General features: G+C 37.8%; 2 protein-coding genes across 2 annotated transcripts; both read left to right on the top strand.

Moving 5' to 3' along the window:
• Nucleotides 1–268: 268 nt before the first annotated feature.
• Nucleotides 269–2160, top strand: LOC105951976 (anthocyanidin 3-O-glucosyltransferase 2). Its single transcript, XM_012975467.2, has one exon. The coding sequence runs from the start codon at nucleotides 561–563 to the stop codon at nucleotides 2055–2057; it is 1497 nt and encodes a 498-aa protein (XP_012830921.2). The 5' UTR covers nucleotides 269–560; the 3' UTR covers nucleotides 2058–2160.
• A 7473-nt stretch (nucleotides 2161–9633) lies between these two features.
• On the top strand, nucleotides 9634–22748 carry LOC105951973 (anthocyanidin 3-O-glucosyltransferase 2). The gene is made up of 2 exons (XM_088811643.1): nucleotides 9634–9968; nucleotides 21386–22748. Exons 1-2 carry the CDS (start codon nucleotides 9701–9703, stop codon nucleotides 22639–22641), a joined length of 1524 nt encoding a protein of 507 aa, XP_088667769.1. The 5' UTR covers nucleotides 9634–9700; the 3' UTR covers nucleotides 22642–22748.

Below are 22748 nucleotides of genomic sequence, written 5' to 3'. Positions count from 1 at the left end.
ATAATAAAATATGCATTTTTTTTTTTTTTACTTATTTCAGTCTTGTTTCTAAGTTTTCCACTAACTTACAATGATCGTTTAAGGTTCCTTTGGATTGACATTAATAGGGTAAATCTTATTTATCACTTACTTTCATAAAATATAATTTTACTCGTCGCAGTTATATAGTAATGAAGTCCGATATAAACCCGAAACTCGATACAAATCCCAACAGTATGTTAATTTGAGTCAGCCCAAACTCGACTCACACGATTGCGAACCCTACTCATAATTGATTTATTTATTTTTTTTTCCAAAAAGAAAAATTTGCTTTTAGCAATTGGATGGAAACAACACTTGCAATAAGCTTGGAACACTAATAATTAAAGACAACCGTTGGCAAATTCTTAGCCGCAACAAATAGTCCCAAATTACGACAAAACATTGGCCCATGATGCAAGATTGCAAGTCTTCATTTTGCAACTTCCCCCCCTCACCTTATCTTATCCTCTTTATAAAATCAACCCCTAAAATACTTTATTTCATCAAACCAACACCCTACACTTGAAAGAGATCAAGAAATGGAGAAAACCGAATTGGTATTCATCCCATCACCGGGGCTGAGCCACCTCATCTCCACCGTGGAGACGGCCAAGCTCCTCCTCGACCGGGACCACCACCACCGCCTCTCTATCACCGTCCTCATCACTAAGCTCCCCAACGACACCACCGTGGCAAACTACATTGAAAAATTCTCCGCCGCCGCCTCCGCCACGTCGTCGTCGCATCTCCGCTTCGTCAACCTCCCCAGCGAAGATGAAGACGCCGCAAAAACCGGCGGCACGCCTTCGAAGACGTTCACCTTCGATTTAATCGACAGGCAGTCGACGAACATCCGAGAGATAGTCTCGGATCTCGTTAAACAACCTCGTACTTCGAGAATGGGCGGACTCGTGCTCGACATGTTCTGCACGAAGTTCGTCGAGATCGCCGACGAGTTCGGGATCCCGGCGTACGTTTTCTTTACTTCCGGCGCGTGCAGCCTTGGGTTACTCAGCCACCTCGTATCGCTGAAGCTCGATCATGGTGAGGACCTGACGCGGTACAAGGGTTCCGATGCGGAGATGTCGGTGCCGAGCTTCTCGCTTCCGGTTCCGGCGAAGATCCTGCCGGCGGTGATGGTGGAAGGCGGTCCGATGGCGGATGTGTTCATGAACTACTTCAGTAGATTGAAAGATATGAAAGGGATTATGGTGAATACTTTTTACGAGCTCGAATCCTACGCCGTTGACTCTCTCCGGTCCGGCGGAAAAAGTCAAACCCCGAAAATTTACCCCATCGGACCTATTCTGAACTCCGGTGGCGGCGGCGGCGGCGACGATAAAAGAACCAAATCGGACGAAATCAAGAAGTGGCTGGACGAGCAGCCGGAGAACTCGGTGGTTTTCTTGTGTTTCGGAACAATGGGGAGTTTCGAGGAATCCCAGGTTAGGGAAATAGCGGCGGCGTTGGAGAATAGCGGGAAGCGATTCTTGTGGTCGTTGAGGAAGCCAGGGGTAAAAGGGTCAAAGATAATGTTTCCGACGGAGTACGAATCTTTTGATGAGGTTCTGCCGGAGGGGTTTCTGGAGAGGACTGAGGGTATCGGAAAAGTGACGGGGTGGGCCCCGCAGGTGGCGGTGCTGGCGCACCCGGCGGTGGGGGGTTTCGTCTCGCACTGCGGGTGGAACTCGACGCTGGAGAGCGTGTGGTACGGAGTTCCGGTGGCTACTTTTCCGATGTACGCCGAGCAGCAGCTGAACGCGTTCCAGCTGGTGAAGGAATTAGGGATGGCGGAGGAGATTAGAATAAACTACAAGATTGATTTTAGGGGAGATAGTCCGCCGGAGATTGTTGCAGCGGCGGATATAGAGGCGGCGATACGGCGGCTGATGGCGGCGGAGGAGGAGGGTGGAGGTGGGGTTAGGAGGAAGGTGAAGGAGATGCAGAGTAAGAGCAGGGCGGCGTTGCTGGAAGGTGGTTCTTCTTACGAAGCTTTGTCTCTGTTTATTGAGGATATTATCAGAGATGCTGTTTAGTGTTCAGTGAATAATCTTGAAGTTTGCAAGAAGATCCTTGGATATTTGTATTTTTTGCACTTTAGACCCTTATAAGAATTAATAGCACTTTGTACTGTCGAAATACAGTAAATCATTCACGATACACCATGAATTGAATATTTACAACAGTGTCATTTTATTTTATGTCTTTTATTCCCAGATTGCAAAATAACTTAGTAAATTTTCATTTTCTTCTTTATCACTAAATTATTCAATTGGTGGATCTTTTATTGTAATTTGCTAAAAATATTTTGTATAAAGTTTTGGAAGAAAATCTAAATTTCAAATAATTTGATAACAAAATAGCTGAATTTTTTATTCTTTCTCTTTTTGCCTTTTTATCATTTTTTTTGTGATAAAAAAGTTATTTTTTAAAAATGTTGATGATATTTATCTTTATTTTTTCACTTTATAGTTTCAAAAGGATTGATAAATATAAAACTTTTGATTTGACATTTGGCGCCATAAAAAATACCATTGAAAATACTAAATTATCTTCATTAGTTTTAATTTTTTTATCGGGGGTGTGTTGTGTATTATTTATTATGTTCCAAAGGTGAAAAGTGGCAAAAAATATATTTCAAGGTGCAAAATGAGATTAAGTTAAATAAAATGAGATTAAGTTAAAGAATTTGATATGAATTTCTTTTTCTCTTTTTTTGAGAATTTGTTAAGAAACTAAAATATGTTTGTATTTTGAGAAAAAAAATTCCATATTTTATTCTAGAATGTGTTATACAAATATATTAGGATAACAAAATCACCACGTAGTCCTACACAATTAACGGCTTTTCATACCCTACACCAGGTAACAAGGAATATGATAACAACTGCTCTCCTATTTCACAATATTTGTCTCTTTTAAGAATTTTTTAATATTTTTTGTTTCATATTATCTGTCACTTTACAATTTCAATGCTGCATTAATTACATATTTTTCAATTATACCCTTATTAATTCTCCAATATTCTTTCTGCATTAGTTAGTAAACAATGGTATTTTGGTCTATTTATATATATTTTCCTAAAATCAAGACATATTTATTGAAATTTTTAAGATTCGTGCCAAGGTGAAAAACGACACATATTTAGGAACAGAGGGATAAACTACTAATTTTAATGAATAGTGCTATTTGATTGTAGGCAACAACTTGTATGGCGCTTTAAATAGTTTGAATCATGTCAACTAAATATGTTACCATTAACTCCTATTTAATCAATATGATTTAATGGCGGTAGCAAATAATAAACACATAAAAATGGACCCCATTCAACATCTAACACGTGTACATTTTTAATTAAATAGGGTAAATTACATTTATCCCTGATGTAAGGTTAAAAAAAAAAAAAAAAAAAGAAAAAAAAAAAAAAAAAAAAAAAAAACCTCTTCCATGTTTGGGTAATTACAACCGCTCATCAACTCTGAATCTTCTTACACGTCCACTCTTGTGGCATTAATTTAGTGGAATTTTCTAGATTATGTGGAATAGTTGTAGACGCATAAAATTAATTAATTGGTTAATTAAATTAGTCAATTAAATTGTGTCTAAATTAAATTATACCTTGTCTTGCAAGACAAGTCATGGGGATAATTATCAATTAATTATTGGCCAATAGGATTATTTCTTCTCTTCCAAGTTATAAGATATAAATATCAATTTAAAGAGAGCCAATCAAATCGCGCCACGTCATCAAGCAGACTTTAAGTAGGACTCTTATTCTACCACTATAAATAGGGACCCTCTCTACACAATTCAAAACACAACTCAAGAAGAAGAAAAACCGTAGGAGAAAATTCTCTCTACAATATTCAAGTCGTTCTTCATCAAATTCAAGACGTTCTTCATCAAATTCAAGACGTTCTTCATCAAATCGAAGGAGTTCATCAAATCGAAGGTGTTCTTCATCAAATCAAGGCGTTAAAGCGTTTAATTCGAGATTACGGTGCTAAACCCTCGAATTAACGTTATTAACATCAAATCAAGACCGAAGGAAGATTGAAGGGCCAAATCCATCAAGAACTCCAAGATCTTCAAGTCAAAATCCGTCAAAGTTCAGCGTTCGATCCGAGATTCAAGTCGCAAGACCCTCGGAAGACGTTATTCAAATCCAAATCAAATCCGGAGAAGATCAAGTCAACGACCCGTCTCCGAAATTCAAAGTCAAACACATATTGTTCTTGAGAGAATAATCAGAGGATTAAATTAGAGTTTGTAACCCGCGTATATTTTATTTTAATTCAATAAAATTATTTTTGTGCACCTTTTTCTTGTTTGTCTAAATTTGCAGATAAGAATTTTGTTGTTATAAATTTTGGCACGCCCAGTGGGACATCTCTACCTCTCATCTCTTCTCTCTCTCGAAGATCCTCGAAGTGTTGCAGTGACTGCTCTACGTTCACAATGAAGATTGCTACTTCGGATTCATCAAGTGTGGGCTTAGGTACAAGGAGTATGGCTAAGAAGCTGCAAGCATCCTCCGAGACTAACCCGACGCCTCAAACCATTCAGAAAGGCTTACCACCTCTTGTCAACACAAGCGCATACGTGGAAGGTTCAAAACGAGAGATTTCACAGCCCACCCCTCGTTCAACATCAAGCTACTCAGAGGTGGCATCCGTCATGACAACAAACGCTACAACCATGGAGGAGCAAATTGCAAGTTTGACAAAGGCCATTGAGGGATTCGTAAAGCATGTTCAACAACGAGATTCTCAAATTGCCGAGTTGATCAACAAGATGGACAAAGCCGATGCTAGTCAAGCTGTGGACAATCAGATAGAGGTTCAAGACGAAGTCGAGACATCCACAAAGCAACAACCAGTTGAAAACGAGAAGGCTCCAGCTCAAGAACTTCACGTTTCTCCAGAAGGGATGATTCATGTAGATCAAGTGATGACGCTGATCAGTGGAACCATCAAAGACAAGTTGAAAGGAAGCTCGAAGTCTCCATCAACCTATGTCAAGTCATACACGCAAAGGATTGATGATCTAAGGATGCCAATGGGCTATATACCTCCAAAGTTTCAACAATTTGACGGCAAAGGCAACCCCAAGCAACATGTGGCACACTTCGTCGAGACTTGCAATGATGTCGGGACGTACGGAGATCACCTCGTCAAGCAATTCGTCCGATCGCTCAAAGACAACGCGTTTGATTGGTACATTAATTTGGGGGCAAAATCCATTGATAGTTGGAAGCACTTGGAGGAAGAATTTCTCAACCGCTTTTACAGCACTCGAAGAACAGTCAACATGATTGAGCTCACCAATTCCCGCCAATGGAAGAAGGAACCTGTCATCCACTACATCAACCGTTGGAGAAATTTGAGTCTTAATTGCAAGGATCGACTGCCCGAGACATCAGCTATTGAACTATGCATCCAAGGAATTAGGGGTGGGCATTCGGGTCGGGTCGGGTTATTCGGGTTATTCGGGTCGGGTTATTCGGGTTTTTTTCAAAAAAAATATTACCCGAACCCGACCCGAGATAACCGGGTACCCGGCAACCCGGGTACCCGGTTATCTCGGGTCGGGTTCGGGTTTTCCTATTTTTTTTTTTTTTTTTTTTTCCATATTTGAAAAATAAATAGTAAAATTTACTTAAGATATATATATATATATATATATATATATATATATATATATATATATATATAGACATACAGACATACAGACATATATGTATATATATACAGACATATATGTATATATATACAGACATACGTATATATATATATATACAGACATACATATATATATATATACAGAGATACAGACTATACATATATATAGACATATACATACATATACTGATATATATATATATATATATATATATATATATATATATATATATATATATATATATATATATATATATATATATATATATATATATATATATATATAAAAAAAAAAAAAATTCAACCGGGTACCCGATCGGGTAACCCGGTAGGATTTCTAATACCCGGACCCGACCCGGTTTGGGAGCACCGGGTACCCGAACCCGGAAAAAACCCGGTTTCATAAAAAATTACCCGATTCGGTCGGGTAATACCCGACCGGGTCGGGTTATACCCGAATAACCCGACCCGAATGCCCACCCCTACAAGGAATGCAATGGGGACTCCGATATATCCTTCAAGGAATTCAACCTAAAAGTTTTGAAGAGTTGGCCACTCGTGCACATGATATGGAGTTGAGCATAGCTGCAAATGGATTCGAAGAACCTTCATTCCAAAAGTCGTACCAGCTCAATGAAGAACATGTCGAAGAAGAACAAGAAGATCATGAGGATGGGGGCAAGTCTTTTGAAGAAACAACACCCTATGCAATATGACAAGTCAAATCAAGTGAAATACTCCTTGACACGAGTTTAAAAGGTCTACATGTCCAAATCAAATGAAGCACTCCTTGACACGAGTTTAAAAGGTCTACAAGTCCAAATCAAGTGAAATACTCCTTGACACGAGTTTAAAAGGTCTACATGTCCAAATCAAATCAAGCACTCCTTGACACGAGTTTAAAAGGTCTACAAGTCCAATGAAATACTCCTTGACACGAGTTTAAAAGGTCTACAAGTCCAAATCAAGTGAAACACTCCTTGACACGAGTTTAAAAGGTCTACATGTCCAAATCAAATCAACCACTCCTTGACACGAGTTTAAAAGGTCTACAAGTCCAAATCAAGTGAAATACTCCTTGACACGAGTTTAAAAGGTCTACATGTCCAAATCAAATCAAGCACTCCTTGACGCGAGTTTAAAAGGTCTACAAGTCCAATGAAATACTCCTTGACACGAGTTTAAAAGGTCTACAAGTCCAAATCAAGTGAAACACTCCTTGACACGAGTTTAAAAGGTCTACATGTCCAAATCAAATCAAGCACTCATTGACACGAGTTTAAAATGTCTACATGTCCAAATCAAGTGAAACACTCCTTGACACGAGTTTAAAAGGTCTACATGTCCAAATCAAATCAAGCACTCATTGACACGAGTTTAAAATGTCTACATGTCCAAATCAAGTGAAACACTCCTTGACACGAGTTTAAAAGGTCTACATGTCAAAATCAAATCAAGCACTCCTTGACACGAGTTTAAAAGGTCTACATGTCCAAATCAAACGAAGTACTCATTGACACGAGTTTAAAAGGTCTACATGTCCAAATCAAACGAAGTACTCATTGACACGAGTTTAAAAGGTCTACATGTCCAAATCAAACAAAGTACTCATTGACACGAGTTTAAAAGGTCTACATGTTCAAATCAAACAAAGTACTCCTTGACACGAGTTTAAAATGTCAACATATACAAATCAAACGAAGTACTCCTTGACACGAGTTTAAAATGTCAACATATCCAAATCAAGTCAAGGCTCCTTGATACGAGCATAAACTATCTATATATCCAAATCAAGTCAAGGCTCCTTGATACGAGCATAAACTATCTACATATGCAACTCAAATCAAGGCTCCTTGATACGAGCATAAACTATCTACATATCCAAATCAAGTCAAGGCTCATTGATACGAGCATAAACTATCTACATATCCAAATCAAGACAAGGCTCCTCGATACGAGCATAAACTATCTATATATCCAAATGAAGTCAAGGCTCCTCGATACGAGCATAAACTATCTATATATTGAAATCGATTCAAGGCTCCTTGATACGAGCATAAACTATCTACAAATTCAAGTCAAATGCTCCTTCAGCACGAGCTTAAATAGCAAATGTTTCTCCTTGTCCACATGAGTGTAAACTGTGCATGACATCCCTCAAAAGGATATATTTTGAACTACGTTATGACTTGATCCCTTTATAGGGTACGTAGGCAACTTAGAATCTCTCTAAGTCCAATCATGATTTCAAAAGTTATATGTGCTTTGCTAGATCAAGCTGCAATTGAAGTTGAGCAATTATCGAGACTCATCCACTCCAAGATGCATTGTCCGTGAACAAGTCTCGGGGGGGCATTTGTAGACGCATAAAATTAATTAATTGGTTAATTAAATTAGCCAATTAAATTGTGTCTAAATTAAATTATACCTTGTCTTGCAAGACAAGTCATGGGGATAATTATCAATTAATTATTGGCCAATAGGATTATTTCTTCTCTTCCAAGTTATAAGAGATAAATATCAATTTAAAGAGAGCCAATCAAATCGCGCCACGTCATCAAGCAGACTTTAAGTAGGACTCTTATTCTACCACTATAAATAGGGACCCTCTCTACAGAATTCAAAACACAACTCAAGAAGAAGAAAAACCGTAGGAGAAAATTATCTCTACAATATTCAAGTCGTTCTTCATCAAATTCAAGACGTTCTTCATCAAATCGAAGGAGTTCATCAAATCGAAGGTGTTCTTCATCAAATCAAGGCGTTAAAGCGTTTAATTCGAGATTACGGTGCTAAACCCTCGAATTAACGTTATTAACATCAAATCAAGATCGAAGGAAGATTGAAGGGCCAAATCCATCAAGAACTCCAAGATCTTCAAGTCAAAATCCGTCAAAGTTCAGCGTTCGATCCGAGATTCAAGTCGCAAGACCCTCGGAAGACGTTATTCAAATCCAAATCAAATCCGGAGAAGATCAAGTCAACGACCCGTGTCCGAAATTCAAAGTCAAACACATATTGTTCTTGAGAGAATAATCAGATGATTAAATTAGAGTTTGTAACCCGCGTATATTTTATTTTAATTCAATAAAATTATTTTTGTGCACCTTTTTCTTGTTTGTCTAAATTTGCAGATAAGAATTTTGTTGTTACAATAGTTTCCAATTTGTACCCGTTTTACCCCATTCGAGCTCCACATTATGAAAAAAGATGCTCATAAGATGTGTGTCTTATCTTGTAAGTATCAGATTGTGGTGCATAAAAAACTGCATTACTGTACAAAACGTGTACAAACTAGAGAACATTCCACGAAATCTTAAAGATTTTGTTGGACGTGCAAGAAGTTTCATACTTGAGGGAAGTAGTTATAATTATCTAAACATTATGGGTTTTCTTTTTCCGTAATTTGACCTACTTTAAGGGTAGTTGTAATTTAATTTAGGGTAAATTACAACCACCCCTCTGAGGTATGGTCAAATTACGAAAACCCCCTCTTGTTTAGATAATTACAACCACCCCCTCAATTCATCAAATTTAGTGGAATCTTCGAGATTATATGGAATATTATCACTTTTGCACCTGTTTTATCCCACTCGAACTCTAGATTTTGAAACAATCTAATCATAATAAGTGTTTTTTGGCTTGTATATATCAGATTGTGGTGCATCAGAAACTGTATTTTTACACAAAACGAGAACAAAGTAGAGCACATTCCACGAAATCTAGATGATGATGTTGAATTTGGCACCATAAAGGTGGAGGTGTAAGAAAAAAATCATAGTTGAGGGGAAGATGTAATTATCCAAACAAGAGGGGTTTTTTCGTAAATTGACCATACCTCAAGGGGGTGTTTGTAGTTTACCCTTTAATTTACACTAAAATATTTAGTTTAAAATATCCACGTGTCATAAGGTGAATGGCGTCCATTTCACAAACAATCACCTCCCTTTCCCTTTAAAAGTCAAACCCTGGAAGCTCATTTGGTCAACCAACCAACAATGGAGAAAACCGAATTGGTATTCATCCCGTCACCAGGGCTGAGCCACCTCATCGCCACCGTGGAGATGGCCAAGCTCCTCCTCGACCGGGACCACCACCACCACCGCCTCTCCATCACCGTCCTCATAATGAAGTCACCCAACAACACCGCCGTAGCCAACTACACCGAAAAAATCTCCTCACCACCACCAGATTCCTCCAATACGACGTCGTTTCGTCGTCCTCGCTTTATCAACCTCCCCGGCGAAGAAGAAACAACCACCCCCATGATGCAATCTCTTGTGTATCATAAGATTTCTTTACTGAACGTAAGAAAACTCTTCTTTATTATTTCTCTTCATTATAAAACCCTAGCACAAAACGACTATTTAAAGAGAATAAAACCCTAGAATCCTAATCTAACTAGAAAAGATAATTACCTATACTAATAAAATACTAAATAATCTCCTAACTAATCTCCTAACTCACGGCCATATATATATATCTAAATATACTAATCTATAAACTATTAATTAAAATAATACTTCAATAATATATTAAATAATAAAATAATAACTAACGAATAAATATACGATATATTAAATATATATCGTATCAAACCACCCCTCTTGAAATGAACCTTGTCCTCAAGGTTCGAATATTTGCAGCTCTCTCTTTTTTGCGCTTCCATCTATGCTTGATGCCATCCAATTTCTTCAAAAATAATTTGTTCTCATGTAGGATGCTGAGAACACGAATCTCAATCAATTGATCGACTACTTCATCACATGTCTCCACCATCGTTGACTCTTTAACGTATTGTTTGTTATGGTCAAACAATTCATTAAACATCATCGAGGAAATATTTGACACTTTTAGTGATACCTCAATCTTCTCAATAGCAATGTTGGATTTCTTAATCTCCTTGAAAATCGTCAATACTCCTTCGTCTTCTTTGTTTTGAAGATCATTGAAATCTCCCAATATCCATCGTAGCTCTTCGTTCTCCTCCCTTGTTAATTCCTCGTCTTCGTCCCAAATTACCTCAAGTGAATCCGATAATTCTTCTTTCGGCTCTTCGTCCCACTTTATCTCAGTGGAATTCGATTCTTCTTCTTCCGGCGAACTCACAAAAATCTGGGGTTCTTCGAAAAAATCATCGTCGTCCTCTTCCTCTTCCTCCGACGATAGGCTCGACAACGGCGGTGGTGATGGTAGCAGTGGCGTTGGCGGTGATGGGCGGCGGTCCCTTCGGCTTTTGTGTTGGCGTTGACGTCGTCCGTGACTTTGTTCGAGCAATTTCTGAAAGTCAATCCGTAATCTCTCTACGGATTTCTCCAATCGCTCCAACCGTCTTGTTTCTGACATCATGATTTTCACAAAGTTTTGATGTGATCTCAACTTTGCTCCAGCGTAGCTTTGATGTAATCGCTGCCTTGCTAACGAAGCGTTGGTGTTAATCGCAACTTCGCTCTGATACCATTTGATACGATCTCTTGTGTATCATAAGATTTCTTTACTGAACGTAAGAAAACTCTTGTTTATTATTTCTCTTCATTATAAAACCCTAGCACAATACGACTATTTAAAGAGAATAAAACCCTAGAATCCTAATCTAACTAGGAAACATAATTACCTATACTAATTAAATACTTAATAATCCCTAATCACTAAACACACGGCTAAATATATATCCTAAATATACTATTCTAATTAATTAATAATTAAATACTAACTAAACAATCAATTAAATAATATATTAAATAATATATCCCAACATTCCACCCCGCTTGAAATGAATCTTGTCCTCAAGGTTCGTCTTGCGTTTCCATCTATGTTTGACTTCATCGACTTTCTTTCCGAATGAATCCGAAAAACACAATGAACGATCGAGCTCTTTAACACATGGTTCTTGCTGACCCCAAGAAATTCCAAGGGCTACTTTTGCGAAAATACTCAATTTTTTTCCCGATAGATAAACTTTTTTAATCGTCTTTTTAGATTTTGTCTCCTCCAAACTGACCATCGGTTCTTCGTCTCCTTTCTTTTGAATTGATGCGATCTCTTGAGTATCATAAGAATTCTTTACTAAACGTAAGAAAACTTTCTTTAATATTTTTCTCTTCATTATAAAACCCTAGCACAATACGACTATTTAAAGAGAATAAAACCCTAGAATCCTAATCTAACTAGGAAACATAATTACCTATACTAATTAAATACTTAATAATCCCTAATCACTAAACACACGGCTAAATATATATCCTAAATATACTATTCTAATTAATTAATAATTAAATACTAACTAAACAATCAATTAAATAATATATTAAATAATATATCCCAACATTCCACCCCGCTTGAAATGAATCTTGTCCTCAAGGTTCGTCTTGCGTTTCCATCTATGTTTGACTTCATCGACTTTCTTTCCGAATGAATCCGAAAAACACAATGAACGATCGAGCTCTTTAACACATGGTTCTTGCTGACCCCAAGAAATTCCAAAGGCTACTTTTGCGAAAATACTCAATTTTTTTCCCGATAGATAAACTTTTTTAATCGTCTTTTTAGATTTTGTCTCCTCCAAACTGACCATCGGTTCTTCGTCTCCTTTCTTTTGAACACCATGGAAATCTCCGAATATCCATAGTAGCTCTTCGCTCTCCTCTCTGGTTAATTTCTCGTCTTCGTCCCACTTTATCTCAATTGACTCCGATTCTTCTTCTTTCGGCTCTTCGTCCCACTTTATCTCAGTGGAATTTGATTCTTCTTCTTTGGGCGAACTCACAAAAATTTGGGGCTCTTCGAAAAAGTCATCGTCGTCCTCTTCCTTTCCCTCCGACGATAGGCTCGGCAGCGGCGGTGGTGGTGATGGCCGTGGCGGTGAAGGGCAGCGGTCCCTTCGGCAGCGGTCCCTTCGGCTTTTGTGATGGCGTTGACGTCGTCCTTGACTTTGTTCGAGCAATTTCTGAAAATTAATCCGTAATTTCTCTACGGATTTTTCCAATCGCTCCAACCGTCTTGTTTCTGACATCATGATTTTCACAAAGTTTTGATGTGATCTCAACTTTGCTCCAGCGTAGCTTTGATGTAATCGCTGCCTTGCTAACGAAGCGTTGGTGTTAATCGCAACTTCGCTCTGATACCAATTGATGCGATCTCTTGAGTATCATAAGAATTCTTTACTAAACGTAAGAAAACTTTCTTTAATATTTTTCTCTTCATTATAAAACCCTAGCACAATACGACTATTTAAAGAGAATAAAACCCTAGAATCCTAATCTAACTAGGAAACATAATTACCTATACTAATTAAATACTTAATAATCCCTAATCACTAAACACACGGCTAAATATATATCCTAAATATACTATTCTAATTAATTAATAATTAAATACTAACTAAACAATCAATTAAATAATATATTAAATAATATATCCTGGTATCAATTGAGGTAAAGTGGGATGAAGACGAGAAATTAATTGATACGATCTCTCGAGTATCATAAGATTTCTTTACTGAACGTAAGAAAACTCTTGTTTATTATTTCTCTTCCTTCTAAAACCCTAGCACAATACGAACTATTTAAAGAGAATAAAACCCTAGAATCCTAATCTAACTAGGAAACATAATTACCTATACTAATAAAATACTAATAAAATATTAAATACCTATCCTATACCTAGAATACTACGGCTCCTATGTAAACTAAATAAACTAATACTTAAATAATATATATAAAATATACTAATCTACTTAATTAATAATAAATTATTAACTAAACTAATAATTAAATAATATATTAAATAATAATTCGTATCAAACCACCCCTCTTGAAATGAACCTTGTCCTCAAGGTTCGAATATTTGCAGCTCTCTCTTTTTTTTTTGCGCTTCCATCTATGCTTGATGCCATCCAATTTCTTCAAAAATAATTTGTTCTCATGTAGGATGCTGAGAACACGAATCTCAATCAATTGATCGACTACTTCATCACATGTCTCCACCATCGTTGACTCTTTAACGTATTGTTTGTTATGGTCAAACAATTCATTAAACATCATCGAGGAAATATTTGACACTTTTAGTGATACCTCAATCTTCTCAATAGCAATGTTAGATTTCTTAATCTCCTTGAAAATCGTCAATACTCCTTCGTCTTCTTTGTTTTGAAGATCATTGAAATCTCCCAATATCCATCGTAGCTCTTCGTTCTCCTCCCTTGTTAATTCTCGTCTTCGTCCCAAATTACCTCAAGTGAATCCGATAATTCTTCTTTCGGCTCGTCGTCCCACTTTATCTCAGTTGATTCCGATTCTTCTTCTTTCGGCGAACTCACAAACAATTGGGGTTCTTCGAAAAATTCATCGTCGTCCTCTTCCTCTTCCTCTTTCTCCGGCGATAGGCTCGGCAGCGGCAGCGGCGGTGATGGGCGGCGGTCCCTTCGGCTTTTATGATGGCGTTGACGCCGTCCTTGACTTTGTTCGAGCAATTTTTGGATACCAATCCGTAACTTCTCGACGGATTTTTCCAATCGCTCCAACCGTCTTCTCTCGGACGTCATAATTTCACAAAGTGTTGATGTAATCTCAACTTTGCTCCAGCGTAGCTTTGATATAATCTCTGCCTTGCTAACGAAGCGTTGGTGTTAATCGCAACTTCGCTCTGATACCAATTGATGCGATCTCTTGTGTATCATAAATATTTCCTACGAAACGTAAGATCTATTCTTTAATATTTTTCTCTTCATAATCAAAACCCTAACACAATACGACTATTTAAAGAGAATAAAACCCTAGAATCCTAATCTAACTAGAAAAGATAATTACCTAAACTAATAAAATACTTAATAATTCTCCTAACCTAAACACACGGCTATTATATAATAAACCTAACAAACTATTCTAATTAATTAATAATAAACTATTAACTAAATCAATACTTAAATAATATATTAAATAATAAAATACTAACTAACTTATAATTAATCGATATATATAATATATCGTATCAAACCACCCCTCTTGAAATGAACCTTGTCCTCAAGGTTCCAATAATTGCAGCTCTCTCTTTTGCGCTTCCACCTATGTTTGACTACATCGAATTGCGTCCCGAGTGAATCCGAAAAACATGACGAACGATCAAGATCTTTACCACATTGTTTATGTTGATCGAACGAACTCCTCAAGGCTTTTGGAAAAATTCTCAATATTTTTCCCGATAAATAAGCCTCTTCAATTACCTTTTCAGATTCCGGTTCATTCACAATCACCAATTCTTGTTCGTCCTTTTTTCTTTCAACAACATGGAAATCTCCCAATATCCATTGTAGTTCTTCATTCTCATATGTGGTTAATTCCTCATCTTCGTCCCAAATTACCTCCGTTAACTCCGATTCTTCTTCTTTCGGCTCTTCGTCCCACTTTATATCAGTTGAATCCGATTCTTCTTCTTTCGGCGAACTCACAAAAATTTGGGGCTCTTCGAAAAAGTCATCGTCGTCCTCTTCCTCTTCCTCTTCCTCCGGCGATAGACTCGGCATCTTTGGCGGTGGTGGTGATGGCCGTGGCGGTGACGGACAGCGGTCCCTTCGGCAGCGGTCCCTTCGGCTTTTGTGATGGCGTTGACGTCGTCCTTGACTTTGTTCGAGCAATTTCTGAAAATCGATCCGTAATTTCTCTACGGATTTCTCCAATCGCTCCAACCGTCTTGTTTCTGACATCATGATTTTCACAAAGTTTTGATGTGATCTCAACTTTGCTCCAGCGTAGCTTTGATGTAATCGCTGCCTTGCTAACGAAGCGTTGGTGTTAATCGCAACTTCGCTCTGATACCAATTGATGCGATCTCTCGAGTATCATAAGATTTCTTTACTAAACGTAAGAAAACTCTTGTTTATTATTTCTCTTCATTATAAAACCCTAGCACAAGACGAACTATTTAAAGAGAATAAAACCCTAGAATCCTAATCTAACTAGGAAACATAATTACCTATACTAATAAAATACTAATAAAATATTAAATACCTATCCTATACCTAGAATACTACGGCTCCTATGTAAACTAAATAAACTAATACTTAAATAATATATATAAAATATACTAATCTACTTAATTAATAATAAATTATTAACTAAACTAATAATTAAATAATATATTAAATAATAATTCGTATCAAACCACCCCTCTTGAAATGAACCTTGTCCTCAAGGTTCGAATATTTGCAGCTCTCTCTTTTTTTTTGCGCTTCCATCTATGCTTGATGCCATCCAATTTCTTCAAAAATAATTTGTTCTCATGTAGGATGCTGAGAACACGAATCTCAATCAATTGATCGACTACTTCATCACATGTCTCCACCATCGTTGACTCTTTAACGTATTGTTTGTTATGGTCAAACAATTCATTAAACATCATCGAGGAAATATTTGACACTTTTAGTGATACCTCAATCTTCTCAATAGCAATGTTAGATTTCTTAATCTCCTTGAAAATCGTCAATACTCCTTCGTCTTCTTTGTTTTGAAGATCATTGAAATCTCCCAATATCCATCGTAGCTCTTCGTTCTCCTCCCTTGTTAATTCTTTGTCTTCGTCCCAAATTACCTCAAGTGAATCCTAATCTAACTAGGAGACATAACAATATATTATTCTCGAGTCAATTGAGGTAAAGATTGATACGATCTCTTGAGTATCATAGGATTTCTTTACTAAACGTAAGAAAACTCTTCTTTATTATTTCTCTGCATAATAAAACCCTAGCACAAGACGACTATTTAAAGATAATAAAACCCTAGAATCCTAATCTAACTAGGAGACATAATTAACTATACTAATAAAATACTTAATATCTAACCTAACCACTAACTCACGGCCATATATATATTATAAATATACTAATCTAATTAATTAATAATAAACTACAACTAAACTAATAATTAAATAATATAGTAAATAACATATCGTATCAATCCACCCCTCTTGAAACGAACCTTGTCCTCAAGGTTCTGCCCAATAATCGTCTCTCTTTTCTGTGTTTCCATCTATGCTTGACGCCATCGAATTGCTTTCCGATTGAATCCGAAAAACATGATGAAAAATTGAGCTCTTTTCCAAATATGAGTCCATCTGCCCGAACGAAATTTCTCAATCTCTTACCCGACAAATCAACCGTCGTCTCAATTGTCTTTTCAAATTTTGTTTCCTTCACAATTACTGATGCTTCTTCATCTCTTTTCTTTTGAGCACCATGGAAATCTCCTAATATCCACTGTGTCTCTTCGTTCTCCTCCCTGGTTAATTTCTCGTCTTCATCCCACTTTACCTCAGTTGACTCCGATTCTTCTTCTTTCGACTCTTCGTCCCACTTTATCTCAGTTGAATCCGATTCTTCTTCTTCCGGCGAACTCAAAAAAAATTGGAGTTCTTCGAAAAAATCATCGTCGTCCTCTTCCTCTTCCTTCGGGAATAGGCTCGGCAGCGGCATCGGCAGTGGCGGTGACGGGCGGCGGTCCCTTCGGCTTTTGTGATGGCGTTGACATCGTCCTTGACTTTGTTCGAGCAATTTTTGAAAATCAATCCGTAATTTCTCCACGGATTTCTCCAATCGCTCCAACCGTCTTGTTTCTGACATCATAATTTTCACAAAGTTTTGATGTGATCTCAACTTTGCTCCAGCTTAGCTTTGATATAATCTCTACTTTGCTAACGAAGCGTTGGTGTTATCGCAACTTCGCTCTGATACCAATTGATACGATCTCTTGTGTATCATAAATATTTCCTACGAAACGTAAGATCTATTCTTTAATATTTTTCTCTTCATAATAAAACCCTAGCACAATACGACTATTTAAAGAGAATAAAACCCTAGAATCCTAATCTAACTAGGAAACATAATTACCTATACTAATTAAATACTTAATAATCCCTAATCACTAAACACACGGCTAAATATATATCCTAAATATACTATTCTAATTAATTAATAATTAAATACTAACTAAACAATCAATTAAATAATATATTAAATAATATATCCCAACATTCCACCCCGCTTGAAATGAATCTTGTCCTCAAGGTTCGTCTTGCGTTTCCATCTATGTTTGACTTCATCGACTTTCTTTCCGAATGAATCCGAAAAACACAATGAACGATCGAGCTCTTTAACACATGGTTCTTGCTGACCCCAAGAAATTCCAAAGGCTACTTTTGCGAAAATACTCAATTTTTTTCCCGATAGATAAACTTTTTTAATCGTCTTTTTAGATTTTGTCTCCTCCAAACTGACCATCGGTTCTTCGTCTCCTTTCTTTTGAACACCATGGAAATCTCCGAATATCCATAGTAGCTCTTCGCTTTCAAAGAGAGACGATTATTGGGCAGAACCTTGAGGACAAGGTTCGTTTCAAGAGGGGTGGATTGATACGATATGTTATTTACTATATTATTTAATTATTAGTTTAGTTAGTAGTTTATTATTAATTAATTAGATTAGTATATTTATAATAAATATTACCGTGAGTTAGTAGTGGTTAGGATATTATTAAGTATTTTATTAGTTAGGTCATTACCTTTCCTAGTTAGATTAGGATTCTAGGGTTTTATTCTCTTTAAATAGTCGTCTTGTGCTAGGGTTTTATTATGAAGAGAAAAATATTAAAGAATAGATCTTACGTTTCGTAGGAAATATTTATGATACTCGAGAGATCGCATCAATTGGTATCAGAGCGAAGTTGCGATTAACACCAACGCTTCGTTAGCAAGGCAGCGATTACATCAAAGCTACGCTGGAGCAAAGTTGAGATCACATCAAAACTTTGTGAAAATCATGATGTCAGAAACAAGACGGTTGGAGCGATTGGAAAAATCCGTAGAGAAATTACGGATTAATTTTCAGAAATTGCTCGAACAAAGTCAAGGACGACGTCAACGCCATCACAAAAGCCGAAGGGACCGCTGCCGAAGGGACCGCCGCCCGTCACCGCCACCGCCGCTGCCGCTGCCGAGCCTATTCCCGGAGGAAGAGGAAGAAGACGACGATGACTTTTTCGAAGAGTCACCGCCACTACCACCGCCGCCGCCGTTGCCGAGCCTATTGCCGGAAGAAGAGGAAGAGGACGACGATGATTGTTTCGAAGAACCCCAATTTTTTGTGAGTTCGCCAAAAGATGAATTATCGGATTCACTTGAGGTAATTTGGGACGAAGGTGAGGAATTAACTAAGGAAGAGAACGAAGAACTACAGTGGATATTAGAAGAGTCCCACGATATTCAAAAGAAAGGAGACGAACAAGATTTGGTGACTGTGAATGAGCCCGGATCTGTTAAGACGACCGAGAAAAATAAAAGCATGATATTGATTGTGAAGGAGATGAAATTTGAAAAGGCAATTGAGAAGGTTGATTTGTCGGGAAAAAGATTGAATATTTTCGCTAAAGTAGCCTTTGTTATTTCATTGGATCAGCATGAACAATGTGGTAAAAAGCTCGGTCGTTTATCGTGTTTTTCGGAGTCAATCGGGAAGCAAGTCGATGAAGTCAAACATAGGTGGAAACGCAAAGGAGAGAGACCAAATTGACTCGAACCTTGAGGACAAGGTTCATTTCAAGAGGGGTGGTTTGATACGATATATTATTTAATATATCGTTTAATTATTAGTTTAGTTAATAGTTTATTATTAATTAATTAGATTAGTATATTTATAATAAATATTACCGTGAGTTAGTAGTGGTTAGGATATTATTAAGTATTTTATTAGTTAGGTCATTACCTTTCCTAGTTAGATTAGGATTCTAGGGTTTTATTCTCTTTAAAGAAGCATCAGTAATTGTGAAGGAAACAAAATTTGAAAAGACAATTGAGACGACGGTTGATTTGTCGGGTAAGAGATTGCGAAATTATGTCGTCCGAGAGAAAACGTTTAGAGCGATTGGAAAAATCCGTGGAGGAGATACGGATTGGTCTCCAAAAACTGCTCGAACAAAGTCAAGGACGGCGCCAACATAAGAGCCGAAGAGACCGCCACCGCCGACCAACAACACCACTACCAGAGAGCTGCAATTATTGGAACCTTGAGGATAAGGTTCATTTCAAGAGGGGTGGTTTGATACAATATATTATTATTTAATATATCGTTAATTATTAGTTAGTCATTATTTAATTATTAAATAAATAGAATAGTTGTTTAGGGTTTTTACAATGAAGAGAAAAATATTAAAGAATAGATCTTACGTTTCGTAGGAAATATTTATGATACTCAAGAGATCGCATCAATTGGTATCAGAGCGAAGTTGCGATAACACCAACGCTTCGTTAGCAAAGCAGAGATTATATCAAAGCTAAGCTGGAGCAAAGTTGAGATCACATCAAAACTTTGTGAAAATCATGATGTCCGAAACAAGACGGTTAGAGCGATTGGAGAAATCCGTAGAGAGATTACGGATTGATTTTCAGAAATTGCTCGAACAAAGTTACAGACGACGTCAACACCAACACAAAAGTCGAAGGGACCGCCGCCCATTACCGCCAACGCCACCGCCGCTGCCGCTGCCGAGCCTATCGCCGGAGGAAGAGGAAGAGGACGATGATGATTTTTTCAAAGAGCCACCGCCGCCGCCGCTGCCGAGCCTATCGCCGGAGGAAGAGGAAGAGGACGACGATGACTTTTTCGAAGAACCCCAATTTTTTGTGAGTTCGCCAGAAGAAGAGGAATCGGATTCAACTGAGATGAAGTGGGACGAAGAGCCGAAAGAAGAAGAATCGGAGTCAACCGAGATAAAGTGGGACGAAGACGAGAAATTAACCAGAGAGGAGAGCGAAGAGTTACTATGGATATTGGGAGATTTCCATGGTGTTCAAAAGAAAGGAGACGAAGAACCGATGGTTAGTTTGGAGGAGACAAAATCTACAAAGACGATTGAAAAAGTTTATTTATCGGGAAAAAGATTGAATATTTTCGCTAAAGTAGCCTTTGGAATTTCGTTGGATCAGCATGAACAATGTATTAAAAAGCTCGGTCGTTCATCGTGTTTTTCGGAGTCAATCGGGAAGCAAGTCAATGAAGTCAAACATAGGTGGAAGCGCAAAGGAGAGGGATCAAATTAACTCGAACCTTGAGGACAAGGTTCATTTCAAGAGGGGTGGTTTGATACGATATATATTTAATATATCGTATATTTATTCATTAGTTATTATTTAATTATTTAATATATATTATTTAAGTATTAATTTAGTTAGAGCCGTAGGCTTAATGATTATAGGATAGATATTAAGTATTTTATTAGTTTAGGTAATTATCTTTCCTAGTTAGATTAGGATTCTAGGGTTTTATTCTCTTTAAATAGTCGTATTGTGCTAGGATTTTATTATGAAGAGAAATAATAAAGAAGAGTTTTCTTACGTTCAGTAAAGAAATCTTATGATACACAAGAGATCGTATCAATTGAGGTAAAGAAAACTCTTGTTTATTATTTCTCTTCATTATAAAACCCTAGCACAATACGACTATTTAAAGAGAATAAAACCCTAGAATCCTAATCTAACTAGGAAACATAATTACCTATACTAATTAAATACTTAATAATCCCTAATCACTAAACACACGGCTAAATATATATCCTAAATATACTATTCTAATTAATTAATAATTAAATACTAACTAAACAATCAATTAAATAATATATTAAATAATATATCCCAACACCCCACCACCACCTCTTCTTCCGAGACATTTATATTCGATTTCATCGACAGCCAGTCAACCCACATCAGAAAAATCATCTCCGATATTATTATCGCCGGTCAACAACAACAACCTCGTACTTCCCGACTGGGCGGTCTGGTTCTCGACATGTCCTGCACCAAATTCGCCGACATCGCCGACGAATTCGGCATCCCGTCGTACGTCTTCTTCACCTCCGGCGCGTGTAGTTTCGGCTTCTTCTGCCACCTGGCGTCGCTTAAATTCGATCAGGGTCAAGATCTGACTCAGTACAAGGATTCAGACACGGAGCTGTCTGTCCCGTGTTTCTCGGTCCCCGTTCCGGCGAAGGTCTTTCCGGCTACGTTGGTCAAAGAAGGTCCGATGGCGGATATTTTCTTGAATCGCTTCAGAAGATTGAAAGATACCAAGGGTATTATGGTCAACACTTTCTACGACCTCGAATCCTACGCCGTTGACTCTCTCCAGTCCGGCGGAAAAAGTCAAACCCCCAGAATCTACCCAATCGGACCCATTCTGAACTCAAACAATAGCACTGTTGATGATGGCGATGATGACGTCAGCAAATGGCTGGACGAGCAGCCGGAAAAGTCGGTGGTTTTCTTGTGCTTTGGCACCATGGGGAGCTTCGAGGAATCCCAGGTTAGGGAAATAGCGACGGCGTTAGAGAATAGTGGGCAACGTTTCTTGTGGTCGTTGAGAAAGCCAGGGGCAAAAGGGTCAAAGAGACAATCTCCGACGGAGTACGAATCATTTGAGGAAATTCTGCCGGAAGGGTTTACGGAGAGGACTAAGGGGATTGGAAGAGTGATCGGGTGGGCCCCGCAGGTGGCGGTGCTGTCGCATCCGGCGGTTGGGGGTTTCGTTTCGCACTGCGGGTGGAACTCGATTTTGGAGAGCGTTTCGTTCGGTGTTCCGATAGCTACTTTTCCGATGTACGCCGAGCAGCAGCTGAATGCGTTTCAGCTTGTGAAGGAACTAGGGATGGCGGAGGAGATTAGTATAGACTACAAGATTGATTTTAAGGGAGATAGTCCGCCGGAGATTGTTGGAGCGACGGAGATGGAGGCGGCGATACGGCGGCTGATGGCGGCGGAGGAGGAGGAGGGTGGAGGTGGGGTGAGGGGGAAAGTGAAGGAGATGCAGAACAAGAGCAGGTTGGCTTTGCTTGAAGGTGGTTCTTCTTACAAAGCTCTCTCTCTTTTTATTGAAGATGTTATTACAAATGCAAATGCTATTTAGTTAATTTTATTTAATTATGTATTTTTAATTGGTGAAATAAAGAAATTAGCTTTTATAAACAAAATTGAAATATTTTCACAAATAAAGTGACTTTTATTTAATTTTTA

The sequence above is a fragment of the Erythranthe guttata genome, chromosome 13, assembly GCF_056151865.1.
Source record: "Erythranthe guttata isolate IM_541 chromosome 13, IM_541, whole genome shotgun sequence".
Lineage (NCBI taxonomy): Eukaryota > Viridiplantae > Streptophyta > Magnoliopsida > Lamiales > Phrymaceae > Erythranthe > Erythranthe guttata.
Note: the sequence above shows the minus strand (reverse complement) of the source record. Positions and strands in the feature narration are given on the sequence as shown.